Genomic DNA, 25,989 nt, shown 5'->3' with positions numbered 1-25,989 from the left:
GGGTCCGGTAGCGCCGAGAACTAAACTTTATGTTTGATGAAACCAGGATGACTTCATTTTCTGAGTCATTAACCCGGCAGACAAATTTATACATACGATTTCTGAAAACAGCTTGGAAAGTCTTAACTCAGCACACACTCCATCTCGGTCTCATGGCATCATTACGAGCTACTTGAAGTCTCTGTAGGCCTTTTTTGTAATTAAACCACCAGTGTGCACAGAGAGGTGTGCAGCACGCTCTAAACAGAGACGTCTCCACTCACTTCTCTGCTCGACACGTGTTCCTCGTTCTGCGTTGCGTCGTAATCTCGCTGCGCTCGACTATTTGGTGTTGATCCTCGCGCCGGGGCCTTTCAGAGGGCTGAGTCACATTTGGCCCAACGGGGAGCGAGTACATCCCAGATTTTCTTTTTACGAATCATACAGGGGGGGGAAAGCTCATTAGAGCAGAGGGGAAACTTAAAAAAACTCGTGCTCCAGTCGCAGCTGCCGCAGATATAAAAAAAACATCTGTACTGTGGATTCTCATCCTCACTTTTGTTTTGGAGACTGACATTTCTTTCCCCTGATGTAATGCTGGCTGAGAGTGGATGTGTGGTGAATTACGGATTCTTCTCAGTGGTGTGTGTGTGTGTGTGTGTGTTCTTTTATGTAGTAGCCTGCTATTTTTACTCCAGACTTGTATACTTGTTTTCGGCCTACAGTCCGTGTTATGACCCCATGAATCAAGAAGTGCTTCTCCTCAGTTGTAAAACAAACCCGACCACATGACATGTGGCCTGTAGGGTTCAGCTCAGGGCCAGTGGAGTCAAGGTCAGGGGTCACAGCCCATTATGGACTGCTTCATAATACCACCCACCAAGCAATTTACTTTGTTCTTACGTCACTTTGTGTTCGATATATTTTTTTCTTTATTTAGGGGAATGCATGGGGTGGGGGGGTCATTCTAATTGGGATATATATATATATATAATGTATGACTTTTTTTACGTACTAAAAGTGAATCCTTATTTTTCTCGTGTTATCCTACGAAAGACTCGTACTTCAGCTCGTTAAAGTGCATACGGCCTTTTCAAAATAAACTCCGTCTTCCATCTTCACTGGAAACAAATCACCTGGGTTTTGGCAACAGTTAGGTTTAGGAAAAGATCGTGAACTACTTAGTTAGGTTTAGGAAAAGATTGTGAACTACTTAGTTAGGTTTAGGAAAAGATTGTGAACTCCTCAGTTAGGTTTAGGAAAAGATCGTGAACTACTTCGTTAGGTTCAGGAAAAGATCGTGAACTACTTAGTTAGGTTTAGGAAAAGATTATGAACTACTTAGTTAAGTTTAGGTAAAGATCGTGAACTACTTAGTTAAGTTTAGGTAAAGATCGTGAACTACTTAGTTAGGTTTAGGAAAAGATCGTGAACTACTCAGTTAGGTTTAGAAAAAGATCGTGAACTATTAGTTAAGTTTAGGAAAAGATCGTGAACTACTGAGTTAGGTTTAGGAAAAGATCGTGAACTACTTACTTAGGTTCAGGAAAAGACGGTGAACTACTTCGTGAACTACTTAGTTAGGTTTAGGAAAAGATTGTGAAATACTTACTATTTCTGTGTAATATCTACATATTTTTTAAAGGTATTTCTAAAAACACTGGATGGCACAAGCCTGACAAATGGGACTAGCTGAAATCATCATGCTTCTTTTGTAGAAACCGTTCGTAGTACAATTCCTTCAAAATACTTTACTATTCATAGTTCAATAGTTATTGTTGACGTAAACATTTTTTATGATAATTATTCTGGGAGACCTAACCTCTTTTTATAAAGCCACATACATGATTAGATGGCAAGGTCAACAATATAGAATTCGTAGTAATTTTATCCTAAAAGCTTTGCAGGCAGAGGTGGAGGAGGCTGCTGGAGCCGTGGAGCTAATGAACGAGCCACGGATGGTGAAGCAGGGAGGAAGTAGATGATGCCAATCAGCTGATGCAAGCTCTTCTTTATTATACTCAATATTCGAGTTGCAAATTTCGGCTGTGGAGTTGTTTCGCCCACTCATAATGCTAATATACTCCTGAGGTGATTGTTACGTTATCACTCTGATGGGTGGAGAATCATGTGACTCTGAGTTTGCGGAGAAATAATGAGTTGTGCTCATTGTTGCTGTATGTATGTAATATTCACAAGCTCAGCAATACACGCATTTCAGTCTCAGCTGACCCTCGTCAGCATGAGTTTTGAACACTTAACTTATGCTCCTCTCTTTTGCATTTTTGAGAAGCGTACCAGCATTTAAAGGAACTGTGTAAAGCATTATGGGGAAACTATTGGCTGAAAATAAAGAGTGTTGTGTTTTCGTGACCTTAGAGAGAGCTGTTTACATCTGCATTCGAAGCAGATCCTCTTCACAGAGCCGTGTTTCTACAATAGCCCAAAACAGACAAGCCTAACACTGCTTTAGAAAGGGTCTTTCACGTCTAGTTTAGTCGAGTCTCTCTCTCTCTTTTTTTGGTATTTTCTCTCTTATTTGGGGGAAGACAATGTAGAAATGGGAGGGGGGGGGGAGCAGCATGACGCGCTAGAAAGGTCCCATGGACAGAATCAAACCCTGGACACTGCGGTTATATAACATGTACTGTAAAGATTCGGCTAACAAGGCACTCACTTTCGTCTCTTTCGACCAAAAGACCCCTCCCTTGGGCTATCTAAGTTTTTATCCGAGCATATGAATATCCCATTTGATTATCTTGCTGCTCCACGGCTTTACCTTTCAAATGAAAAATCACTTGATTTGTAATCTGCATGTTTGTGTTGTCAGATGTCCTCAGTGCTTCTCTTGCATCAACTCCCACATCAACTCCATGCAGCCCTACTTGACAGACCCTCAGGCTATCACCCAGCTGCCTTTGCACGGGATCGCTCTGTGTTTGCATCTCTGTGTAGGATGTGAGTGTCACGGACCGCCTGGAGCAATACTGCCTCGAGGCTTTGAAGTCATTAGATCCATTGAGGCTGATCTCTGTGTAAAGTCTTGTCTTTCTCAGTAAGCGCTCTCAGAGTGTGTCTAGTTCTGCAGTATCGCCGGCTCAGCCTACGTCTGAAAGAAGTCACAGGAAAGAGAGGAAGCTGAAGATAATGTATTGGTGCCGACCACAAGTGAAATCTGAATGCTGTTCGGTAATGTTTTGTGATTATTAAAAACAGATGTGTTCTGATTGGCTGAGCCGTGTTCAAAGTTAAAGGCAATTGAATTCTGAATGAGGACAATATTAATGTATTGCATATATGCATCAGTTATTTTAGGCCATATGTCCGTCAATGAGTGACAAGAAAGATCAGAAACTTTTAAAGATATGTGAGGATATTTAGAAATTAGAAGTTTGCCCACCAGCGAGCGCGGACAGATGTACAATCATTTTACTTTAAAAGACTAATTCAAAGGTTCCTAAATGTTTAAAAAAATCTATATATATAGTCCGAGAGCTATCTCAACTATCTGAGAAGGCTATCATGTGTAGTCTACATGTGGCTAGCATGATACAACATGATAATTAGAACCGTTTACACATCAATATCTATGGTTTTCTGAATGTATAGATATCTTTTTTTTCTATTGTGCCTTCATAAAAGCTTTTATGTCTCTCTGTGATTTGATTACAGGTTTAGCACAAGAGGACTCCGAAGATAACTCGGATACAGCTGTTCTGTTAGCTAACGCAAATGAAACTCCCTTACAGTAAAGTTAGCTTGTGGAGCAGTGTAGATAGAACAAATGTCTTTCAGTAAATGTCAAACAACGTGTGTTCAAATGAATTTGATCAATATGTTGGTTCATGTGTGTTATTTATTCAAAGTGGAAACCCTAATATCTGACTGAGTATGTGCTATCGTGGCGTTAGCACCTGAGAGAGCAGGAGACGGATGAATTCCAACTTGAATTTTATTTAAAGCTATCTCTTTCATTGCATGGCCTCTGTTATTGAGTGGAGGAGTGATTGAAGACAGTTGGGAATACAGTCTGTTACTGACAACCGGTTGGAAAAAAAAAAATGGCCAATCCATTTTGCGGCTCCTGTGCAAAAAGGAGAACACTCGTGCGGAAAAAGATCGAAACAACAAAGAGCTAGAGTTACACAAAAGTGAAAACAGGTTCGGTTCTCAGACGCATCTCAACCAGCACAAATGGAACAAACAAAAAAACGCCCACTGCTCTCGTTTTGACAGATACAATCACATATATGAGCCGAAAAGCCTACACTCACACACACACACACACATATGTGTTCATATGATGGCGTTCATATGATGGCGCCGCGAAAGGTCGCCTCGGTGTGTTGGTGCGCGATGTTTTTTATTGTTTTCGTTTTAAATACTGTTTTCTGCTGGGATTCCCAGAGCTCTTTCACCAGAGAAGAGCTCTTGAATATCAGGGGAACAACTCCAGCGGATTTACTTCCAACGTTTTTAACTTCTGTGGAGTTACTGGACATTTTGTAAAGGTGCTCACCGCCACGTGGTGAAACGCCGCGGAGAGGAAACGTTGAGCGCTTATACGGCTACGGAAACGGGATCTCGTACAGCGCTACCGGGCATATTTCTCCAACGTCCGCTCACTGTGCAACAAACTGGACGAACTCCAGCTGCTGGTGGGGAGACAGAGACTTCTCCTCATCCTCCGTTCTGTGTTTCACGGAATCATGGCTTAGTGGCTCGATACCAGACTCTGCGCTCCAGCTCGCTGGCTTCCAGCTGTTCCGAGCGGACCGGGTCTCGGAGCTCTCCGGTAAAAAAGGGTGGAGGAATCTGCTTTACCTCAACAACGGCTGGTGCAACGACGTAACGGTGATTCTACAGCACTGTTCGCCGGACCTGGAATCTTTATCATCCACTGCAAACCCTTCTACTCCCACGTGAGTTCGCTTCATTCATCCTGGCCGGAGTTTACATGCCGCGCAGGGGGAACGTGAACGAGGCACAACAGACACTCGCTGAACAGATACGGCGTGTGGAGCGGACCTTCCCGGACTCTTTAGTTATTGTACTGGGATTTTAACAAAGGAAACCTCAGCCACGAACTCCTAAATATAGACAGTTAATTAAATGCCCTACCAGAGAGAAGAGCATTCTGGACCACTGCTACACAACAATCAGCAGGGCCTATCACGCCGTCCTCGAGCTGCACTGGGAAACTCTGACCACGTCATGGTTCATCTGATTCCCTCATACAGGCAGAGACTAAAGCTCTGCAAACCTGTGGTGAGGAAGTTCAAGAAGTGGACCAGTGAGGCTCTGGAGGATCTACGGGCGTGCTTTGACTGTACTGACTGGGATGTCTTCAGGACTGCTACCAACAGCCTGGATGAGTACACAGAGGCTGTAACTTCCTACATCAGCTTCTGTGAGGACAGCTGTATTCCATCCAGCTCCAGGGTGAGTTATAACAACGACAAACCCTGGTTCACAGCGGAGCTCAGGAAGCTAAGACTGCAGAAGGACCAGGCATTCAGGAGTGGGGACAAGGACCTGTACACAGAGTCCAAATACAGGTTTAGCAAGGCGGTGAGAGATGCTAAACGACTGTACTCTGAGAAACTGCAACAGCAGCTCTCAGCAAACGACTCTGCTTCTGTCTGGAGAGGGCTCAGGCAGATCACCAACTACAAGCCCAAATCACCCCACTCCATGAACAATGTGCTTCTGGCAGACGAGCTAAATGAGTTCTACTGCCGCTTTGAAAGACAATGGAGCAGTCCTGAGACCATCCCCACAGCCCCACCAACAAGCCACAGACCATCAGCCCACCCTCCCCAGCCCATCAGGGGCTCACACCTCTGGAGCACCCTCCATCAACTCAGCGACGCCTCGTCATCCTGGAGAGAGCAGTCAACAGGCTGTTTAAAAGCAGAACCCCGCAGCAGCGGGCCCGGACTCCGTCTCCCCTCCACCCTGAAGCACTGTGCGGACCAGCTGTCTCCGGTGTTCACCGACATCTTCAACACCTCCTGGAGACATGCCACGTTCCAGCCTGCTTCAAGGCCTCCACCATCATCCCGTCCCCAAAACCCAAGATCACAGGACTCAATGACTACAGGCCCGTCGCCCTGACCTCTGTGGTCATGAAGTCCTTTGAACGCTTGGTCCTGTCACACCTCAAGACCATCACCGACCCACTCCTGGACCCCTGCAGTTCGCCTACAGAGCCAACAGGTCTGCAGACGATGCAGTCAACATGGCCCTTCACTACATCCTCCAGCATCTGGACTCCCGAGGAACCTACGCCAGGATCCTGTTTGTGGACTTCAGCTCTGCCTTCAATTACATCATCCCGTCCCTGTTGCAGGACAAGCTCTCCCAGCTGCACGTGCCCGACTCCACCTGCAGGTGGATCACAGACTTCCTGACCGACAGGAAGCAGCACGTGAGGCTGGGGAAACACGTCTCAGGCTCCCGGACCACCAGCACGGGTTCCCCAAGGCTGTGTTCTCTCCCTCTGCTGTTCTCCCTGTACACCAACAGCTGCACCTCCAGTCACCAGTCCGTCAAGCTCCTAAAGTTCGCGGATGACACCACCCTCATTGGACTCATCTCTGGCGGGACGAGACCGCCTACAGGTGGGAGACTGACCACCTGGTGACCTGGTGCAGCCAGAACAACCTGGAGCTCAACGCCTGAAGACAGTGGAGATGGTTGTGGATTTCAGGAGGAATGCAGCCCCACCCCCCCTCTCATCCTGTGTGACTCCCCCGTCGACGCTGTGGAGTCCTACCGCTTCCTGGGCTCCATCATCTCCCAGGACCTCAAGTGGGAGCTGAACATCGGCTCCATCTCCAAGAAGGCCCAGCAGAGGATGTTCTTCCTGAGGCAGCTGAGGAAATTCAACCTGCCAGGGAAGATGATGGTACAGTTCTACACGGCCATCGTTGAGTCCATCATCTGCTCCTCCATCACCGTCTGGCACCCTGCAGCCACAGCCAAAGACAAGCGCAGGCTGCAGAGCATCATCCGCCCGGCCGAGAGGGTTATCGGCTGCAATCTGCCTTCCCTCCAGGTCCTGTTCACTTCCAGGCCACTGAAGCGGGCCAGAAAGATTGTCGCCGACTCCTCCCACCCTGGACACTCCTGTTCGAGTCCCTCCCTCGGGAGGAGGCTGCGTCCATCATGACCACGACCTCCCGCCACACCAATAGCTTTTTCCCGACGGCGGTCGGGCTCATCAATGGACCCCGGGACTGACTGACTGTCACCCCCAGGACTACCACCTCTTCTTCCACCTTCCTCTCTCCTCCTTCTTCCCGCTCCTTCCTCTTCCTCCTCCTCCCTCTTCCTCCCACTCCTCCTCCCTCCTTGCGTTGATTGTTGTTTGTCATGTCCAAATGTTGCACCTTCCACCAAAAAAAATTCCTCGTTTGTTTGTGAAAACATTCATTCTTTGGCAATAAACCTGTTTCTGATTCTGATTCTGATTCTGATATATACATAACGACACGCTCGACCCGCCTGCCTGCCTCTGTCCTCATGCCATTGTCTTTATTAGGGGATACTGGTTAGCGGGGCAGATTTTCCAGGCCCCTTGCGGGCGAATCGTCTAACAAGGCAGACCATTTCCAGCAAGCCCTTGGCCCTCCGCCACCCAAATGAAGACCACATTTCTGCAGCAGCGCTAAACTGTCTGTCTGCCGTCTGCCGTCTAGAAAATGAAGCACGCTCTTTTAGGGCGGCTGAAGATTTGGATCTCGTTGCGCTCGGACGAAAGAAGCAAAGAAAAAAAGAGCATTGGCGTGGGCCGCGGCGCTCGCATCCTGTCTGTGACGTGTGGAGGACGACTTCAAACCTCCGGCTAACGGTAGCGCGGCTCTCAGGCCCTTGAGCCTCAGCTGAGCGCGAGGACACCCAGAAAGGCGGTCCACCTGCTGCCTCTCTGTCAAGCCCTTGGATGCGGAGAGACACATTTGATTCCTATCAATAATCAGCACCTATACGCGGCCGAGGCTCGCCATCCATCACGGACTCATGCTCTCGTTTTGTTCCCCACGTCTCGACGGACAACTATTTAGCTCGTCTCCCACGGAGTGCTCTGCGTGATGTCTTAGGGGCCAGGATATTATTGATATGTTATGAATGGAAATCAATAACAACCGAACACTAATTCATCATGATTACAGATATGAAGTGGCCTGCAGCCGCTGCACCCGCAACTGTGGCAGCCACACAAAAAGCCCTCGTAGCCTAGCAACAGCTTCTCCATAACAAGACCATTTTATTTCTAGGTGTATGGGGCCAGAGAGCACTGAGACTATATGTGGGCCGCGAAAAGAAGAAAAAAACACCTCGCATGAGGTACCTGCATTACTCCTCACATGGTCAATACAAGCGCAGTCCATCTGGGCATGGAACGCAACAACGAGATGGAATTGTGCGTTTTGAAAATAGATGAAAAATCACTCAGAACTCCTGTGGGGATAATTAACGTATTCTGTAAAATGAGTTTGTATGAAGTGATAGACCCAACACACAGGTGACGGAGAGAGAGAGACACGGCGGAGGAAGAGATGGAGCCGTGCTCGGTGTGTTTGTGGAGGAGGAAGCACCGTCGCTTCCCTCTGTGCGCAAGAGAAGGGGAGATTCCTCGTGTGTGTTTGTGGTGAAGAAGGAGAAAGAGGAAGGAGGTGGAGGAGGAGGAAGACAAAGGAGGAGGAAGAGGAAAAAGAAGAGGAAGAAGAAGGAGGAGGAAGAGGAAAAAGACGAAGAAGAGGAAAAAGTAGAGGAAAGAGGAGTGGGAGGAAGTGGAAAAAGAAGAGGATCGAGGAGGAAGAGGAAGAAGAAGAAGGAGGAAGACGAAGAAGGATGATGAAGAAGACAAAGAAGAGGGAGAAAACCGAAGAGGAAGAAGGAGAAAGAAGGCAAAGTAGAGGAATAAGGAGGAAGAAGAAGAAGAGGAAGGAGGAGGAAGAAGAAGAGGAAAAAGGAGGAGGAAGTGGAGGAAAAGGAAGAAGAAGAAGGAGAAAGAGAAAGAAGGCAAAGTAGAGGTAGAGGAAGAAGAAGAAGAAGAAGGGCGTAGGGGGGATGAAGGGAAGTTGAGGGGCGTAAAGGGGCGGAGACGGACCGAGATAGATAAGATTTTCCCGTGTGACCCTCCTCCCCGGAGCAGCTACATCTGTGCAATCATCCCCCAGCCAGAGCAGAGTCCCCCCCCCCCCCCCGACCCCGATGCATTCCTGCTCCAGCTGTGGCTCTCCTCCTCCTCCTCCTCCTGCTCCTGCTCCTCCTCTTCCTGCTTACTACCATGCTCTTCGATCACTCCTCTCAGCTCCCCCCCCCCCAACACTCACTCTCTCGCTCACTTGCTCAGGCCTGGGAGTAATTACGAAGGCCATTGCCAGGAGGAGGAAAAGGCAGAAAGGAAAGGAAGAAAAAAAGAAAAGGGGAGAATAGTCTGGAAAACAACTGCTCTCTTACCCCTTGTTCCGATTCCAGGGGCTCAGCTTTGACTCGGACTGCAGGCATCCCGTCCAGCATCAACATCCTGTTTCTGAGGCTGCTGCGGAAAAGAGAGGAAGCAGAGGAGGCGTAAGACGGGTGTTTTATCATGACTCAGCAGGCGGCGCACACACACGGACTCACGGCGCTCTGCAACCCTCCGGCAGACAAAAACACAACTTAATGAGACACAAATGTATGTTTTTTAAAAGGCTCCAGAAGATGCAAACTGCGTCAACCTCTCCTCCGCCACGAGGACCGCCAGTCGCCTGGTGGGCTCCCGGGGGCCACGAGGCCTCTCACGGCTTCAATGGAATACAAATACTGGCTTTGATACACCGTTACTCAACAGCCACGCAACCTGTCCCCTCCGGACACTGAGCGTCATATTTGATACGTGGAATATTAATGTCACATTAATGCCCCCCCCCTTTACCTAACCCCCAGTGTGCCTCTGAGTGGGCACCGGTACCCCGGCTCCTCAGCTCCGCGCTGTGACTTTAAGAGGGGATATTCAAACGGAGCCAATGACAACAATGCCTGTGTCGCCCCCCCCCCCCCCCTCCCCCGTCGGGCCGACCTTAGGTAACCCTTCCTCTTATTATTTTAGCAGCGGTACACGGAGGAATGCAAGAGAGGCAAATCGACTCTAAACGGCTCCGTTGCTCCGAGGCCGACGCAGGCAGCAGGATGTATGTGTGTGTGTGTGGGAGGGGGGGGCGGCTATCGTTCCGGCTGCTCTCAGACGCTCAGTCAAAAGTTTCATCGTCCCAACTGTGTGTGAGGGAGGCAGAGAGAGGGGGGGAGGATTTGAGCTCTCTCAATCCCCCCCCCCCCCCCCCCCCAGATCTCTCCTCTCAGGTCTGAGTCCCTCAGGTACCCTGGCTCTATACGCTGCTATTGTATTGTTGTCCAGGATGTCCTTCGGCTTCAGGTCTTGGTAGGGCCAAGATAGCGTTACCACGGTAACGGCTGGGCGGTCCAGCCTCGAGCCGTGTGAGGAGAGAGGAGGAGAGAGGAGGAGAGAGGAGGAAAGAGGAGGAAAGAGGAGGAGAGAGGAGGCACGAGAGAGTTTTTGTTTCCCTCCAAGATGACCACCATTGTGGCAGAGGCCTTCTTATCTCCTTCTCGGAGGAGGGGGGACAAAAAACGATATAATTTTATAAAAACATTATAATTTTTAAAATATTAAGACTACATCAACAAAACAAATTTAACAATCATTGAAGCAAACAATATTAACAATATGGTCTATATAAAACATAGCAAGCATAATAAATATTACCCAAAAACAAAAATCTAAACTCAAAGTAAACAGAGTGAACTATTTGGTTTACGATGTTTGGAACGAGGTCATTAATCACTGATCTGAAGAGCTGTCCATCAGTGTGAGAGCGAGACACTTCTTCCACGACTTTAAACCAAATCTCCATGACCAAACATTTGGTGGAATCACAATAGTTTGATTAAAAGAAGAAATATCGATAGAAATGTTTATTCTTTTTAATCAAACTCTGTAAATGAACACGTGAATAATGGTACATTGTGTTTGCTAATCGCCTTAGAAGACTAATGTCTGATTAGAAAACCCTTGTGCAATTATGTTAGCACAGCTGAAAACAGTTATGCTGGTGATATAAGCTATACAACTGGCCTTCCTTTGAGCTTGAAGTTTGAAGAACAAAATTAATACTTCAAATATTAATCATTATTTCTAACCTTGTCAATGTCTTGACTACATTTTATATTCAATTTTCAATTCATTTGATAAATAAAAGTGAGTTTTCATGGAAGACACAAAATTGTCTGGATGACCTCAAACTTTTTAATGGTAGTGTATATATATATTTAATGTTTGTTATGCTTTTAATGGTTTTTATTACTTACTTTTAATGTGTTGTATTGTAGCTTCGCATTGTGTGTATTGTGTGTTCTTCTTACCACAAACACTGCTGTAGTGCGTCTTATCCTGTACTGTTTGTTATTGTTGTATGTGTATTATTGTTTTATGTTTGTTATTGTTTTATGTTTGTTATTGTTTTATTTTTATTATGGTCTCTCAAGGGACTACCGATGCACATTATCTGAGCCTACAATCTGGTCCAGTGCATCAAATGGTGACATTTATGTTTTAACTGTCCATGGTGCCTTTTAAATAAAGATAATAATTATTATTTATTTATTTTAAAGTAATGATTGAGCTTGAAATGTGGAGAATCTGTTCACGGTAATAAACTGACGCCGAGTGTCACTGCATTTGGTCCGCAGGCTTCTGCAACCAGCAGCGTGCTGTCCATCAGCGGTATGAGGCTCCGTGTGTGGGAGAGAGGGAGAGAGGGAGAGAGAGAGAGAGAGAGAGAGAGAGAGAGAAACAGGCGAGATTAAGATCACCTTTCCATTTGCTGCACTCTGAAATGAAATGGCCATCCCAGGTGTGTGGGGGAGTTGGATGGAAAGGGGGAGGGCAGTGGAGTGTTGAGGCATCTCATTTCTCTCTCGCTACTATACTCGCCCTCCCGTCCCCCCACCCCGAAATCCCTCGAATGAAAACATTTTTGAAAAAATAACAGGAGAAAAGGGAAGCAGGTGAAGATTGAGGCCAGTCCGAGAAAAATAAATATATATATATATATATAAATGTGTCAGCGTCTGCTACCTCTCTTTGCTTTTTTTTTCCTGGCTGTGCTTTATTTGTAATGCATTTCAAAGTGCGGGCTGAGACTCCCACCGCACAGCCGGCGCACCCATGACCTCAGGTCCGCCGTATCTCCACGCCGGCTGATGGCCTCGCGCCGATGGAGGCGATAGCTGGAGTGGAAGGATAAAGGCCGACCCTGAACCCGAGCAGCCGGATCAATGAGAGGTGGCAAACCGACTCAAAACTCGGAGACCAAAAAAACGTTGACCTCGTACACCGGTGACATCATCCGCGCCAGCTGTCCGCACGCCGTATGAATGCAACATATTTCACAAGGGAAACGTACAGTATGTATAAAAACATTTTTTTTAAAGAATTCCAACAGAACTAGTTGTTGCGAGCGGGTTTGAGCTTTTATCACGCCTGAGCTGTGACTTCTCGTTCTCTCAGCGAGTCGTGAAGACGGATCCCGCTTAACGCCGTCTCCGGGCGTTCAGCTCGCCCGGCGCCGAGGGGGGGAAAGACATGTTCTGCGAGCGCGTGAGAGTTAAGCTGAAGCAAAAACTTGTGAAAGAACCCGATTTAGTATCCGGCTGCGTGTACCGTCTCCGCCTCGCCTCTCGCACGCCGACACACGCCCACAAACAGCCAACACTGAGACAGACGGACGACGCTTTGTTCCCGATGTCGAGCGCCCGGAGCCGCCGGGGGCATCTGTGTCACGGAGGCCGGACCCGCCGCCGCCGCGCGGGCGGGGGGGGGGGGGACCACGACGGGAGAGGAGGCGATGGAAAGAGGAAAGGGGGGCAGTGCATTATGGGAGAAACATGAGGGAGTGTCGAGGAAGGTGACAGCAAAAGAGAAGTGGATGAGGGGTGGCAGGTGAGAGGGCTGGCTGGAGCCGTAGTTAGGGAAGCAAGGGGAGTTGAAGAGGTTGGTTTGGGGGGGAGGGGGGAGCAGGGAGGAGGGGCGAGAGAGAGAGAGAGAGAGAGAGAGGGTAGAGAGGGGATATGGAGCCGAGCCAAGGCGGCCCGGTGGAGCGCAAAGCACACGGTGCCAGAATGCCAACAGACCCCCGGCCCCCACCCGGTCCTCCGGAAGAGAGGAGAGGAAGAAAAGAAGAAAAAAGGGTGCGCATAGGAAGAAAAGCAGGGAGAGCAATATAAATAAAAAAACTTAGAATTATTGCAAATCATATAACAAAATATTATGAAATGGTTATCGAGCGCTTGAAGTGCAAACGCACCAAAAGGGGCGGAGCTGTGAGGTTTTCCTGTGTCGTGTGAGCCGCTGGCCTCTTTGCTCACTTCCCTCTTCTGTGCCCCTAGACCCCCCCCCCCTCCCCCCCCCTCTCTCTCTCTCTCTCTCCCTCGCCCTCCCCCCAACGTGACACAGTGGCCTGATAAGCAGCCCTCCGGCCGCTGGCTTCACTCCTCCTCTTCCTCCCTTCCGTGCACAGAAACTTGTACACACCATGTTCACGACCACGCGAGGAGAACGTTTGCCTGAATAAAGGAGAAAAAAAAGATAAAAGAAGAATTGTTTGGAAAATGAAGGGGTCTAATATATATATATTTATGTGTGTGTGTGTGTGTGTTTGGGGAGTGAAACATTCCTGCCTGTTGTAGACACAATAGAGCCACAGCTGAATCACAGCTGATTCTCTAACCTCAAGTCTGCTTCACGTTAAGCTGCGTCTGCTCATGACCTCATCTCGTTGGCCTCATTCCGGTCCCGGGAGCCCATTCACACGGTTCCCTGCAGAGCTAACGCTTAAAGAGTGACTGCGCCCAGGCACGTAACGCCGGTTCCGAGTGGTCGAAACGATTTCGAGGAGACTTGGAACCTGGAAACCTTGAAACCCCCCCAGAGTTCAGCGCTGAAGCCAGAGCGCATAAACAACCCATTCAGATTCAGACGTTTTGACATCTGGTTCATTGTGTGGTTGACATGATGTCATAGAAATGTGTCGTACGAATACAAAAGACACCAACACAATTAGCTCGCCTGGCAAAAGCTAATATAACTATTGTTGAACTGTTTCGTGCAGTATAATAATAATAAAAAACCTATTTTGATAATCAAACATTCAAAATTGTTTTGTAGGTTTTTTTGTAACACGGCATGAATAAGGTCGAGGCTGAATGTAGTCATAAAAAAAGAAACAAAAATTAAAAGATACATGTCTTAGATGCTACTTGGATCATCATCATCCTCATCATCATCACAACACCTTCAAACTTCAAACCCTTTCTTCCAGATGCGCTGCTTTCCCTTCGCGTGAGATCTGATGCGGAGTCCCTCCTCGAGATGAGCAAGTGGAAAACTCAGAGTGGAGAAGCTCCCACCCTGTGCTCCCTTCTCTGGTCAGACCCGAGCTCAGATTACCTAAATGGGAGGGCTCATTTGCAAACAAGCCATAATATTATGCTCTGTGTGGAACAGCGATGTAGTACTGCACATAGAGTTGTGCTCGCAAAATAGACGGATCAAAGGATCTTGAAACCAAAACTACATTTCCCATAATGCAACAAATGCCCTTTTTTTCATTAGACTGTGCCTAGACGGATAAACGTCCACATGACGGCCCACATTTGTAACACAGACATATCATTTACGCATAACTCCCTCCAGAGGAAGACGTCATCTCTGTGAACTCTGCGGATTCATGTAGAATCTGTCGACAACTGGACAAGATTTGGGCATCGTCAGCGTTCTGGATTCCGCCGGTTCGTCCGTGTGGTATTGACCAATCACGTAGGAGCAGGCTTTGGTTGAATGCAGGTAAACCGTCCTGTAGGGGAGCAGAAGAGGCGGGAACACATTGGCCGATGCGTCGTCTCTCACCTATAAAACTTAAATGCCGCATCTCAAGTTGCTCAATCGGACCGTAGAGGAGGAGCAGGAAGTCTGGCCTCCGGAACTCCGGGAAAATAAATCCTCTGTTATCTGTCGTCGTACCACTAGCTGATGGGTCCTGAGCTGCCAGAAGAGTCATAACTGAGTAGAGCCCCCTACGACAAGTTAACTGACCTTCATGTTCCCCTTTAAAGACGTCCTAACCCCAACACCAGCTACACGGCGACGTCGCCCTTCAGCTTCCTGTGTGTGAGCAAGGTGTGTGTTTCGTCCCTCAGACTCCTGGATGTGCAGCGATGGACACGGTCTGTTTTATTTCTTCTTCTTCTTCTTCTGGTCGTTCTTGGCACACTGTGAATGGCCTCAGAATTTCCATTTCATAAGCCGTGTTTTACTTGGCAGGAGCAGCGAGCGGAGTCTTTCGGATGCTGCTGGGACATTGCTGAACGCCGCTAAAGAGAGCAGAGCGCTGCTATACCTCCGAAGCCGACGTCACTAAACCCCCCGACAAGCACACAATGCCACCAAACTGCAGTTTACATGCACAACCCCTTTAGGGTTAAAAACCCCTCCGAGATGCACTCAGACGATATGCACTTTACCTCAAAACACCCTGCCCTTGATTCCCCAGGGAACAGCTTCCTTCATGAAAACAGTTTTTGTTATACAGAGCACACTGCTCGTGCACTGGATGTTTTCATCTCTCGGACATACTGACAAACTGGGGGGGGGGGGGGGGGAGGGGTTATCAGGTTACATCAAATTTACACTGAATGTCGTCCTCTATCTGCCTGACCCTTGTAGTTTGGATTTGATGTGGCGCACATGAACGACCGCACTCATGGCAATTAAAGACAATTAAAGACAACTCAAGACAACCGAAGAGTTATCTCACAGTTCCGTCTCTTTACGTCACAAAAAAAACTGGAAAGCACAATAAAACACTTAAATGAGGGTGATTTTATTGAAAGAGCCCATCCACGAAGGATGCTAAGACTTGGCAAAAAAAACGGTGTTAACCATGCTCAGATTAAATAAATGTAAAAAGGGTGACGGACTGAGACTCAGAGATGCACTTTAAACCATTGTGCACATGCGGGCTGAACGGAGAAGGCAAATGGGGAGTATTGATCGTATTGATCCGACTGTCAGAATACAAATCAAGCTCTCATTGTGGTGAAAACTAGCTTTGAGGAAAAAAACGTTTCATTAAAAAAACGCACATTTGTGACCCAGATAAGAAAAAAAGACCAGTGTGGAAGTCTCCGAGAAATCCATGTGTGGAAACGGGCTCATTAGCGATGACGAAGAGCGCCACGTTATTTCTTCTTATCCCCGCGCAATGACCTCATGATGCGAGATCCCGTAACGCGTCTCATCCAATGTAAAAAGTAAATGTACTGTTTGATTAAAAAGCAGCAAACACACGTTCCTGAGCTCGGCAAATGGAAGAGAACCAGCAGCATTTAAAAGAGAGTTGATAACCATATAATCACACACACACACAAACACACACATATACTCAAACGCCACACATTTGCACACCAGTAAGGCCTCGCGGAAGTTCCCATATTCTGGTGGATTGCCCTTGGGTCCTTGCTATTTCTGCCAGGGGCAGGAGGATCCTGTGTCAGTAATCCTGTCGGGATGAGGGGGATGAGGTTGCCGGATGCAGCTCAAGTCCACTGCTTTCACTACCACACACACACACACACACACACACGTATACACATGGACATACATTTGAGTGTGCACACTACAGCCCCTCAGCTGTGTCAGTATGTTTACAGCGGTTTTCTTTCATAAAAAAGAGCTCAAACATTTGACAGACACACAGCTAAACATGCTGAACAACAATCACACGTATCATATATATATGATATATGACATACAGGTGTGGTTTATTTTGTGGACACAACATGTATGTATCGTGTGACTAAAAACAGAAGAGGTGGTTGGAGTAGATGAGTGTCCACGAAGACTGAGAGGACATTTTAAAATCCCGTAACACACACACATATATATATATATATATATATATAATATATATATATATATGTATATATATTTATATGTACTGTATATATATATATATATTGTCACTGGCACACACATTTTCGAAATCATCCCTAACACACTTAGCAGATGACAGTTCAATAAAAGCTGTGTCATTAATAGCCAGATATGTCTCTATTGTCTAATGTCAAATGCTCAGATAAAAAAATTTTAGATGTCAATTTTTCAATTAGCCTGTGTAAAATATTGTTTTTTCACAATAGATCAAAGAGGAAAAACATGTTGTAATTTTTTTCTAATCCTTTTTGCGAAAGCTCCTCCACCTCCGCTAATACCACCTCCGACCTTCTTTTCTAAAGCCTTGTGAAACTGTGGGAAATGAAGAAGCCGCTGATTCTGAGAGGAAACACTCAAAGTGAAAAAGAAGTCAGACGCTGTCTGGTTCGTCTGTCTGCGTCTGTGTGTCAAACCGACTCGTTACAGAGCTGACTTCCTGAGTCTCTGCTACACACCACACAAACACACACACACACACACAAGAACCGTGTGACCTCCGCCTTCAACCGCAGTGAACCATACTCGTCTTCGATTAAGGAACACAAACACACAACTCTGTCTCTGAATGTTTCAGCCCTGCTGGTGAAAGAAGAATATAGATGCCCATTCAACACAAACAGCCACCCACACACACACCTACAGTGAGCGCACACACGCTACCAAGACACACACACACACCCTCCACCCCCAGTGCTCCAGAGAGAGGTAAACAGAAGAGTCTGACATCCTCTTGCATCATGTTGCCTCAAATGCGGCAGAGAAACAGCGAAACAAGCTGTGACCGTGACGGCTCTAAAGAGAGGTGGCATTACCCGAGTAAGCTTTCCACTTAGAAGTCAAAGCAATTTGTGACACAATCGCACACTGGTTTATGACCAATTGAAGATGATTTTTCATGTCATCTAATCAGAAGGAGCGACTTAAATAGGATTCGGTTCGGCGATGATACAGAAACCGCGAAGAAATGCCACAAAACGCCTCCTCAGAGAGCCGATAACGCCACGAGGTCACCTCGCTTCCACCTAAATTGGGTGACTTCTCTAGAAAACACACACACACACTTCTGTATATGCAGTATGGTCAGTGGCTGTGCGTCTAAAATAGCCTCTGACACAAAAACCTCACTTGGACCAAAGGGGGGCGGGGTGGAGCCGAGCGACGCGGGATAATGGTGCGTCGGTCGATGCGATGCGTTCAGGGAGACGCCGTGATATTCTCTGCATGTTTATGGCAAAGTGTACAGAACGACCTGGAGGGAGACAGAGAGAGAAAGAGGCGGACTCCGGTGAATCGATAATAAAAAGAAGAAGAAAAGAAATGCGCTCTGTGAATCGGCTCGAGTCCCCGTATTTACTCTCAGTGGACAGGTCCCCGGTCTCAGTTCGAGTCCCCTTTAATACTTTCAGTACACAGGCCCCCGGTCTCTGCTCGAGTCCCCTTATTTACTCTCAGTGCACAGGTCCCCGGTCTCAGTTCGAGTCCCCATATCTACTCTCAGTGTACCGGTTCCAGGTCTCGGTGACCACCGCCACAGCACTCGATGATCGTCTGAAACTGACAGAGGTGCATTGTGGGCACGGTCTTCAGAAAAAGAATTCAAAGGGAATAATATAATAATCCAATATGGTTGAATACTTTCTTTTCTAAGGAAACCACACACAAAAAGACGTTTTGTTCGCCCACGTTAAGAATAAAACACACACGGAAGGTGAAGGTGTAACGAGGTGGAGGCTGGTCGCTGCCATTCAGTGAGCAGCAGAGGGTCAGAGGGCAACCCTGCTATCATCTTTGGTCCTAACTGAGCAGAGGCGGGATGCATTAGATTTGCAGTCCTCACAATAACCTGCATCCTTCCAACCCACCCACTGATACTCTCTCTCTCTCTTCCTCTGTTGCCCAAGGGGAGACCAGTACACTCCTGCCCTAATGGGGGGTTCTTGGGAGGAGGATACTGCCTTTTATCCCCCTGGGCTCTGACAGTGTGTGTATGCGTGTGTTACAATATGTATGTTTCAGTGTGTGTGTGTGTGTGTGTGTGTGTTTGTGAGTGATCCTCCACCCCCCTAACCCCCCCACCACATATGCACTGTGTACGTACCGCTCCCAATGGCCCAATCCTAGTCTGCTGAATGCATCGCGGCACATGTGAGTGCACATGTGAGTGCACACTCACATGTGCACTCACATGCACACTCAAAGCTCGACCTAGATGTGTTACAATAGCGACGCTACTGACTCATCTACGATCCACACCGTGTGCAAGTTGCACAGAAACAATATCAGCTCAGGCACTTAAACAAACTTTAAACACACGCTCTTTCCTTCTTCTTCTTTTGCCTTTCTTCCTGTGCCCTTTTTTTCTCACTTGTTATCTTCTGCGAGCGAAAAAAAAGGCCATATGCATACGCACACACACACACACACGTGCGTTGGACTTTAAGCGCCCTTGCAGAGGTCTTCTTGGGGCAGGGACGCGATGTGCCCACCCTAACCCACCCTGATGCTTTTTCTTTTCTTTTCTTCTTCTTTTTTTTCCCCGTTGTACCCGCTCACCGACTTTTTCCACCCTCAGTTTGACCCAACGCAGCTCTCCAGCTCTCACTCAATAAAAGTTGCCAGCTGTGTTTACCTCCATTACTCATGCGCTCACGCCCTCACCTCCATCATTTTTACCCTCCCCTTGTTCAACCGATATCCGCTAATTGAGAGGAGTTATGGTCCACAGCTCGGACAGACATTTCTACGGACAAAAGAAACTGTGGAATGCCACGCCCCCCCCCCCCCCCTGCCAAAAATGGATTCCACATGTTGTCTGCGTAATGTCCTTGATGTGCGGCCCAACTGGGAACCAAGTGCTCTGCAGCATCCGTCTGCTGAAACCATCCGCGCTGAGGCTGCAGAGGTTGCGGGGGTGGGGGTGGGGGGGGAGGGGACTCTTCATGTAAAACCAGCTTTGAATGCTCTTCCATCCTCTTCTCTTGGCTTCCTTCCATTTCTACTTCCTGCTGTCCACCAAGGGGGGAAACTTCCATTGACATACCTTTCGTTCCTCGCCCTGTCTCGGTTTGTGGGGGCTCTGATAAATTAGTCACTTCCAGTAAGCACTGAGTGTGCTGCTCTAGAGATGTTGTCATAAGAACTTGGATCATCTTGTTCCCTCCCTTTGTTGGCGAGCTTGGGTTCTCCCTGTGGAAGGAACTCAACAGAGCAACGGGGAAGAAATTCTGAATACTCACGGTGATGTTTGACAAGTGGAAATCGGCCGTTCCCTCTGTCTGGGTTTACTTTTTGGACTATCAGCCCGAGATGATTTCACAATACTTTCCGTATTGTCTCTCTTTCTCAGTCACAAAACACACACACGCTCACGCACACTGCGGCACTCCATGTACAACCTCAACTGGGATTTTGGTAAACAAACGTGGGCCGGACACCGGAGGGTCGAAGGTTGAATCCACAAGAGAGATAGCGGAGGGGGAGAACATTTTGTCATCTTCTGACATGGTGAAATAACCCCCGGGGGGGGAGGCCGGCGAGCAGCCGGCGCCTTTGAATGCAGGACGTCCAACGTATGGAACGAATACCGACGCACGTCTCGGCGTTCAGAAGGGGAGCGGCGAAACTTATCCCTTTAAAACTTTTCGATGTTCGATCGTATTGAGCAGGCATACATCCATCCGCCAACGAAGTGGGCCGTCTCTTTGGGAGCCGCCTGCCTCACGCATTGCATACGCCTGCCCTTGACACGCTAGTCTATTGTGAGAGCTGTGCGGGGGAGGAGAGGGGAGGGGGGGGGGTCTTTGTACACGGAAGTCTACCGTGGCTGACTATTGCAGCTCGAGCGCAACCGACCTCCGTGACCCCGCCTCGCCGCAGACGCCCCGGATGAGTCCAGGTGCACTGCAGATCCATCTGGCAACCAATGACGACACACTCCACAGCACCCACATGGATCCGTGGGACAGCGGTCCGTCAATACGGCATCGGTTAAGCCGGACCATTAGGGAGGTTGGGGAGGGGGGGGGGCAATAGCGGGACCGTCACATCTCCCCCCGGATGACACGGGACTGCACATTCTAGAGCACGGCGCTGATCCACCCTGAAAGACGCCGTCTGTCAACGCGCGTCCAATCTGTGCGTCGGGTATCTGTGGCGGGCAGATGATGCCTTTAGTAGAGCGGGGGATCCCACCACACAATTAAGTGTGCCGGGCGCAGGCGATGATGGACAGATAGAGTCTATCTGTTGGTGATTGGCTTTTTAATTGAGTCCCCCCACACCCTCCCACCTGCACCGATCTCTTAAGCTCTTGGACCGTAGAGATGGGGTGGGGGGGTTGAGCCGTAGAAGGAATCAGAGTGACAGTGGAGCAGCTTGATGCTGTCTGTGTGTGTGTGTGTGTGTCTGTGTGTGTGTGTGTGTGTCTGTGTGTGTGGTGCGGGGACGACGAGGTACCATGTCTTACTGTTTGTGGTAATACCCGTGCAGTTCGATTTTCGATTTCTACGAGCGTGTGTACGGCATGAACAAGCAGACGTTGGACGTCGTCATCTCAAGGTGAAGCTCCTGGTCGGAGAGCGTGTGTGTGGAGAGAGAGAGAGAGAGAGCGGCAGACACACAACATGCATCGCTGCATCCTAACAAGGAAAGCAACAGCATCCGTCGGCAAATACTCGAGAACTTTCTCCAATCCCGACAGTGGCTCCACCTAACCTAATCTCTATCACGGCGTTACCATCGTCTCGATGTCGACGTGCCGATCAGGCGATCCGACCCAAACGCGATGCCAACCACAACATTTGAAAAGAACAACAGCAACAAGACGGCAGCTCGGAGTGGAAATGAACAAATGGCTGATTCTAAGCTAACCAATTAAGTAAATATTTGGCAGAGTTTTTCGAAAAACATGCGGTACGTGAACGCATCACAGCTCATGCCGCTGCAGCTTTCAAGCTCACTGATACAGAAACAGTCTGCTGCTAGTTCAAGCCACGCACGTCTAAAAACTGAAGGCAATGAGGAAGCCTCATAAAACCTGCATTCTCTTGAATGGCCAGCAGGGGAAAACTCCTCCGATTGTAAAAAGCAGTCCGGTTGTATAGAAGTCTAAAGAAAATTACTCTACTTCTCTCTTGTTTTATTCCCTATGAAACCATTGTAAACATCAGGTTATGGTCTTCTTAAATACAGCATGATGTTTATTTGGTAAATTATGCTCCATTGAGAGTTGAATAGAACTCAGAGTAGTCTGGGGGCGGGGCTACTTTGTGATTGACAGGTCGCTGCGACGCCGTTGTCCGGTTCTGGGAGTTGTCCTTGTTTTCGTCTCATAACTTGAACCCTTTGCACGGTGTGTTTTGAGTTCATGAAGGTTTAATTATGTTAATTTCTGTAAATAAATGAATCAAATTAAAATAAAAGCGTCGTTTTTAAGATTGATAATCCTCTAGCCCTGAGTCAAGACATGAACATTGTCTTTCAATACGCTCTGAACATACTGAGCGTCTTCGTTTCGTGACGATGACGGTTCATCGGAGTCCGCTAAGGATTAGTTCGTACAGGTAGGGAACGCCAAACACCGCCTAACTCTGACCGCCGCGACGCCCCAACACAGCGTCGCGGCGACGCGCCGACATGCAGAGACGCCCGGCGGGGGGGATTAGAATGAGACCACTCCGTCAGGTGATGCCGCCCGGTCTCGCCCTATTTTGGGCTCCCCGGTGCGACTGTCCCTCACGGAGTCTCCTCCGCCGTGCGCGGTAATCTCAGCCGGCTTATTCATGCACGGGGGAGAAGGGCCTTTGTGAAGGGATTTAAGTGAGAGTTTAAATGGGCTCTAATCTCACTCGCTGAACATCCGTGAGCTGCAGGGGGTCTCATCCCCCCCCCCACACACACACACACACACACACACACACACATGAGCAAACCCCCCACTGGATGAGACCCCCACTTAAATGAACACACACACACTGTCACACAGTTAAAGGCACGGTAGGGCCTCTCTGCAACGCGGGGGTAGAGTCACAGAGGTCAGTGCTCAGTTTCCACATCAAACCCAGGAGCAGAGGCCAGAGTCTCACACACACCCCCTCGCCCCCTCCTCCCTTCTCTCCTCTCTCCTGCTCCCTCCCCTCGCCACACACACCCTCCCTCCTTCCCTCCCTCCTTCACTCCCTCCCCTTGCTGGATGTACAAATGCCTTTGCTGTCAGCTCTGCCCTGGTCCCCTGTAATTGAAAATAACAGCCAAGGGCCAGCCCCCCGGCCGCTCTGCCCAACCTGGTGGCCCCCTGCCTCTCTGACAGCCACCCATCAATACCAATGACTATTATACCCGGGAAGTGAGAGCGCTGCCGATGACATCCAAGACACCACCCCTGCAACACTCCCACACACACACACACAAACACACACAGACACACTTACACACACACACACACACACAGTGTCCTTCCTCCGCTACCCGAGCCTCCTAATGTTTAACCCGTTGCTAACAGCCTCGTTTCTCTCTGTCTCTAAGCTGCTACAGTATCGGCAACGGTGGGCAAACAAGCCTCTCTCTCTCACACACACACACCACTGCTTCACACAAATACACACCCACGCACACACACACACAGCTCTCTCAAGGCATGCAAACAAAACTCTGAAAAGCAGCAAACTTTTCTTTCTTTTTAGCGAGAAGTGTTGAGAGTTTGGTGCCCCCCCCCCCCCCCCCTCACACACACTCACACACACTCACACTCACACACACACGACACACACCGCCGACACTCTGCTCGGGCTGATGAAGTTTCTCTCTCGGTGGAATAAGTGAGCCGCGCGCGCGCGAGGGCTTCGTTCTGGGGGGCAGGATGGCGCGCGCTCACGGCCGTGTCATGACAGCGTATTACACACGTTCACATTGGGTAAATGTGTGTTTCAGGTCCAGTCAGCACACCATGCCGGGGTCTCTGGTTTCCTCTCACACACACACACACACACACACACACACACACACACACACACACACTGACGGACACCCAACACAATGCCATAGGTGATCTGAGCTGTCAAGTCTGCTTTGACAGGGAAATGACAGCTGAACGAGACGCACGGAACAACGAGCACAAAGCCAGCACACAGGCAGCACACAGCCAGGCAGCCAGCAGGGGAACAGGACGGAACAGAAACGCACAGACCTTGTCAGAAGCTGCAGAGCCGGTGGAGACTGTGTGTTCCCTTCCTACAATCCTCTTGTCTCCTCTCCTCCTCTCCCTCTCCTCTTCTCTCCTCTCACTCCGCGCGCGCGCGTGTGTGCGTGCGTGTAAGTGTGTGTGTGTGTGTGTGTGTGTGTGTGTGTGACAGTGTGAGTGAGTGCATGTGAGTGAGCAGCTCCCTCCCCTTCTGCCTCTCAGCTGCTCGGCTCGGGCAGTTCTCAGGAAATGAATGGGAGCGCACAGAGAACTGTTGTACTTGCAAACGACTTACCCAGAGTCATATGATCCGCTAACTGTAGGGTGGGCCGGTGGGTGGAGGCTTCATGCGCGGCGGCGGCGGCGGAGGGGAAGACAATATACTCTAAGCTTTAACAGCGTGCATCGAATTACACGGGGGCCACTCCGGGGAGGTTTCCGACGCGTCCGCTCCTCTGGCAGCGCGCTGCTCCGGACTCTGTGTGTGTGTGTGTGTGTGTGTGCGGGAGCGCGCCGGAGAGCCTCGGGTGGGGTTGGGTGGGGTTGGGTGGGGGGGTACGGCACCTCCCCGTTTAAAGGGGACGGTGAGTTAGGTGGAGGCGAAGGAAAGGAGCGGGGCGGTGGAGACAAGTTCATTATTGTAACTGTTTAGTTTAGAAGTTGAGCCTTTTCTTTTTGTGACTTTTTTTTCCGTAAATAAAATCCATCCAATATTTTCCTGAACGTATTTTTGATTGACTTTGATCGGCCGGTCTCATTGTCGATGAGAAAGTTAATCTGATTATAGTTATGCCATAAATGAGTCACGTGATCGTCAAACGGATGTGTCGACGTGTTGGACTGTTACTGCTGATCAATCGATTATGAAAGCAGCCTTTTAGTTCATTGTGGCCATATTTTAAATGTGTATAGTTCAGATATTCACCAAAGAAATATGTTTTGAATGCATGGAGAACATTTTTAAAATATCTATCTTGTATTCATTAAAGCTAAAGGTTTGTTTTTTACACCTGTGTTTCCATATTTCACAAGCTTTGACCTTGAAAATAAATACAATTGATCACAAATAATACACTATCAATTATTTAATGATCTCATTAATTATCTATATAAATTACGGGATTAATTAATTAATGGCATTTGTAAACGTCCCTACTGCGGGACTAATAAATAAATAAATAAATTATCTTATCTTATCAATAAAATGTGCAAAAAAAATGTCAGATATTGTTGGTTTATTCAATTGGCTTGATATTGATAGTGATGATTCTTCAGTCAGCTCAAAAAAGATAGCTATTTACATTCAGATATTCAATTCACTTTCAGGTCTGTGAAGTGTTTGAAAAGCAGCAAATATCTACTTTTTAGAAACTCGAGCAGTGGATTCTGGCAATTTGTGCGATACGAAAATGAGCCAAACAATTGAATTTATGATAGTAATGGCAGCAAAAATATTTTTTTGCTCATCAACCAATCAGTTTATCGACTAATCGTAACACAACTGGCTGACCTACAACAATTATCACCAGATATTTCTATGTCCACATCTGCATTAATACGTCGCCATATGGTTTCTCTCCTCTCGGCTGCATGTTTTGCCACAGTGGTGCCCGCTGGTTAAACGAGCATCCTTAAATAACACGCTGGAACATTTCCCAATAATGACTGCCTTTAAAAAAAGCTCTTTTGTGTGCTGCCTGAGCCGCTGTGCCCGTGCTGGATATTCCTCCCGGTGCTCTGCGGCTTAATGAAAGGTATATCTCTTGCTCGGCGC

The 25,989-nt window shown here is 48.2% G+C and overlaps 1 protein-coding gene across 3 annotated transcripts in view; it reads right to left on the bottom strand.

Annotated features, from left to right (window-relative positions):
• The window catches only part of klf12b (Kruppel like factor 12b), a 46,480-nt gene extending 21,830 nt beyond the window's left edge, over nucleotides 1–24,650 (bottom strand). The window contains exons 1-2 of one of the 3 annotated variants that reach the window (XM_056435132.1): nucleotides 24,511–24,650; nucleotides 9,448–9,529 (exon numbers count right to left, since the gene is read on the bottom strand). In XM_056435132.1, coding sequence (XP_056291107.1) covers nucleotides 9,448–9,513 — 66 coding nt within the window. In that variant the 5' untranslated portion in view covers nucleotides 9,514–9,529; nucleotides 24,511–24,650. Of the gene's footprint in view, nucleotides 1–9,447; nucleotides 9,530–18,163; nucleotides 18,420–24,221; nucleotides 24,365–24,510 lie in introns of those variants that run through there. The other 2 variants (XM_056435123.1, XM_056435114.1) reach the window with 2 other exon arrangements.
• Between the last annotated feature and the right edge of the window lie 1,339 nt (nucleotides 24,651–25,989).

This window comes from Pseudoliparis swirei, chromosome 2 (assembly GCF_029220125.1).
Source record: "Pseudoliparis swirei isolate HS2019 ecotype Mariana Trench chromosome 2, NWPU_hadal_v1, whole genome shotgun sequence".
Taxonomy (NCBI): Eukaryota; Metazoa; Chordata; class Actinopteri; order Perciformes; family Liparidae; genus Pseudoliparis; species Pseudoliparis swirei.
The sequence above is the reverse complement of the archived record's forward strand: the minus strand, read 5'-3'. Positions and strand labels throughout refer to the sequence as shown.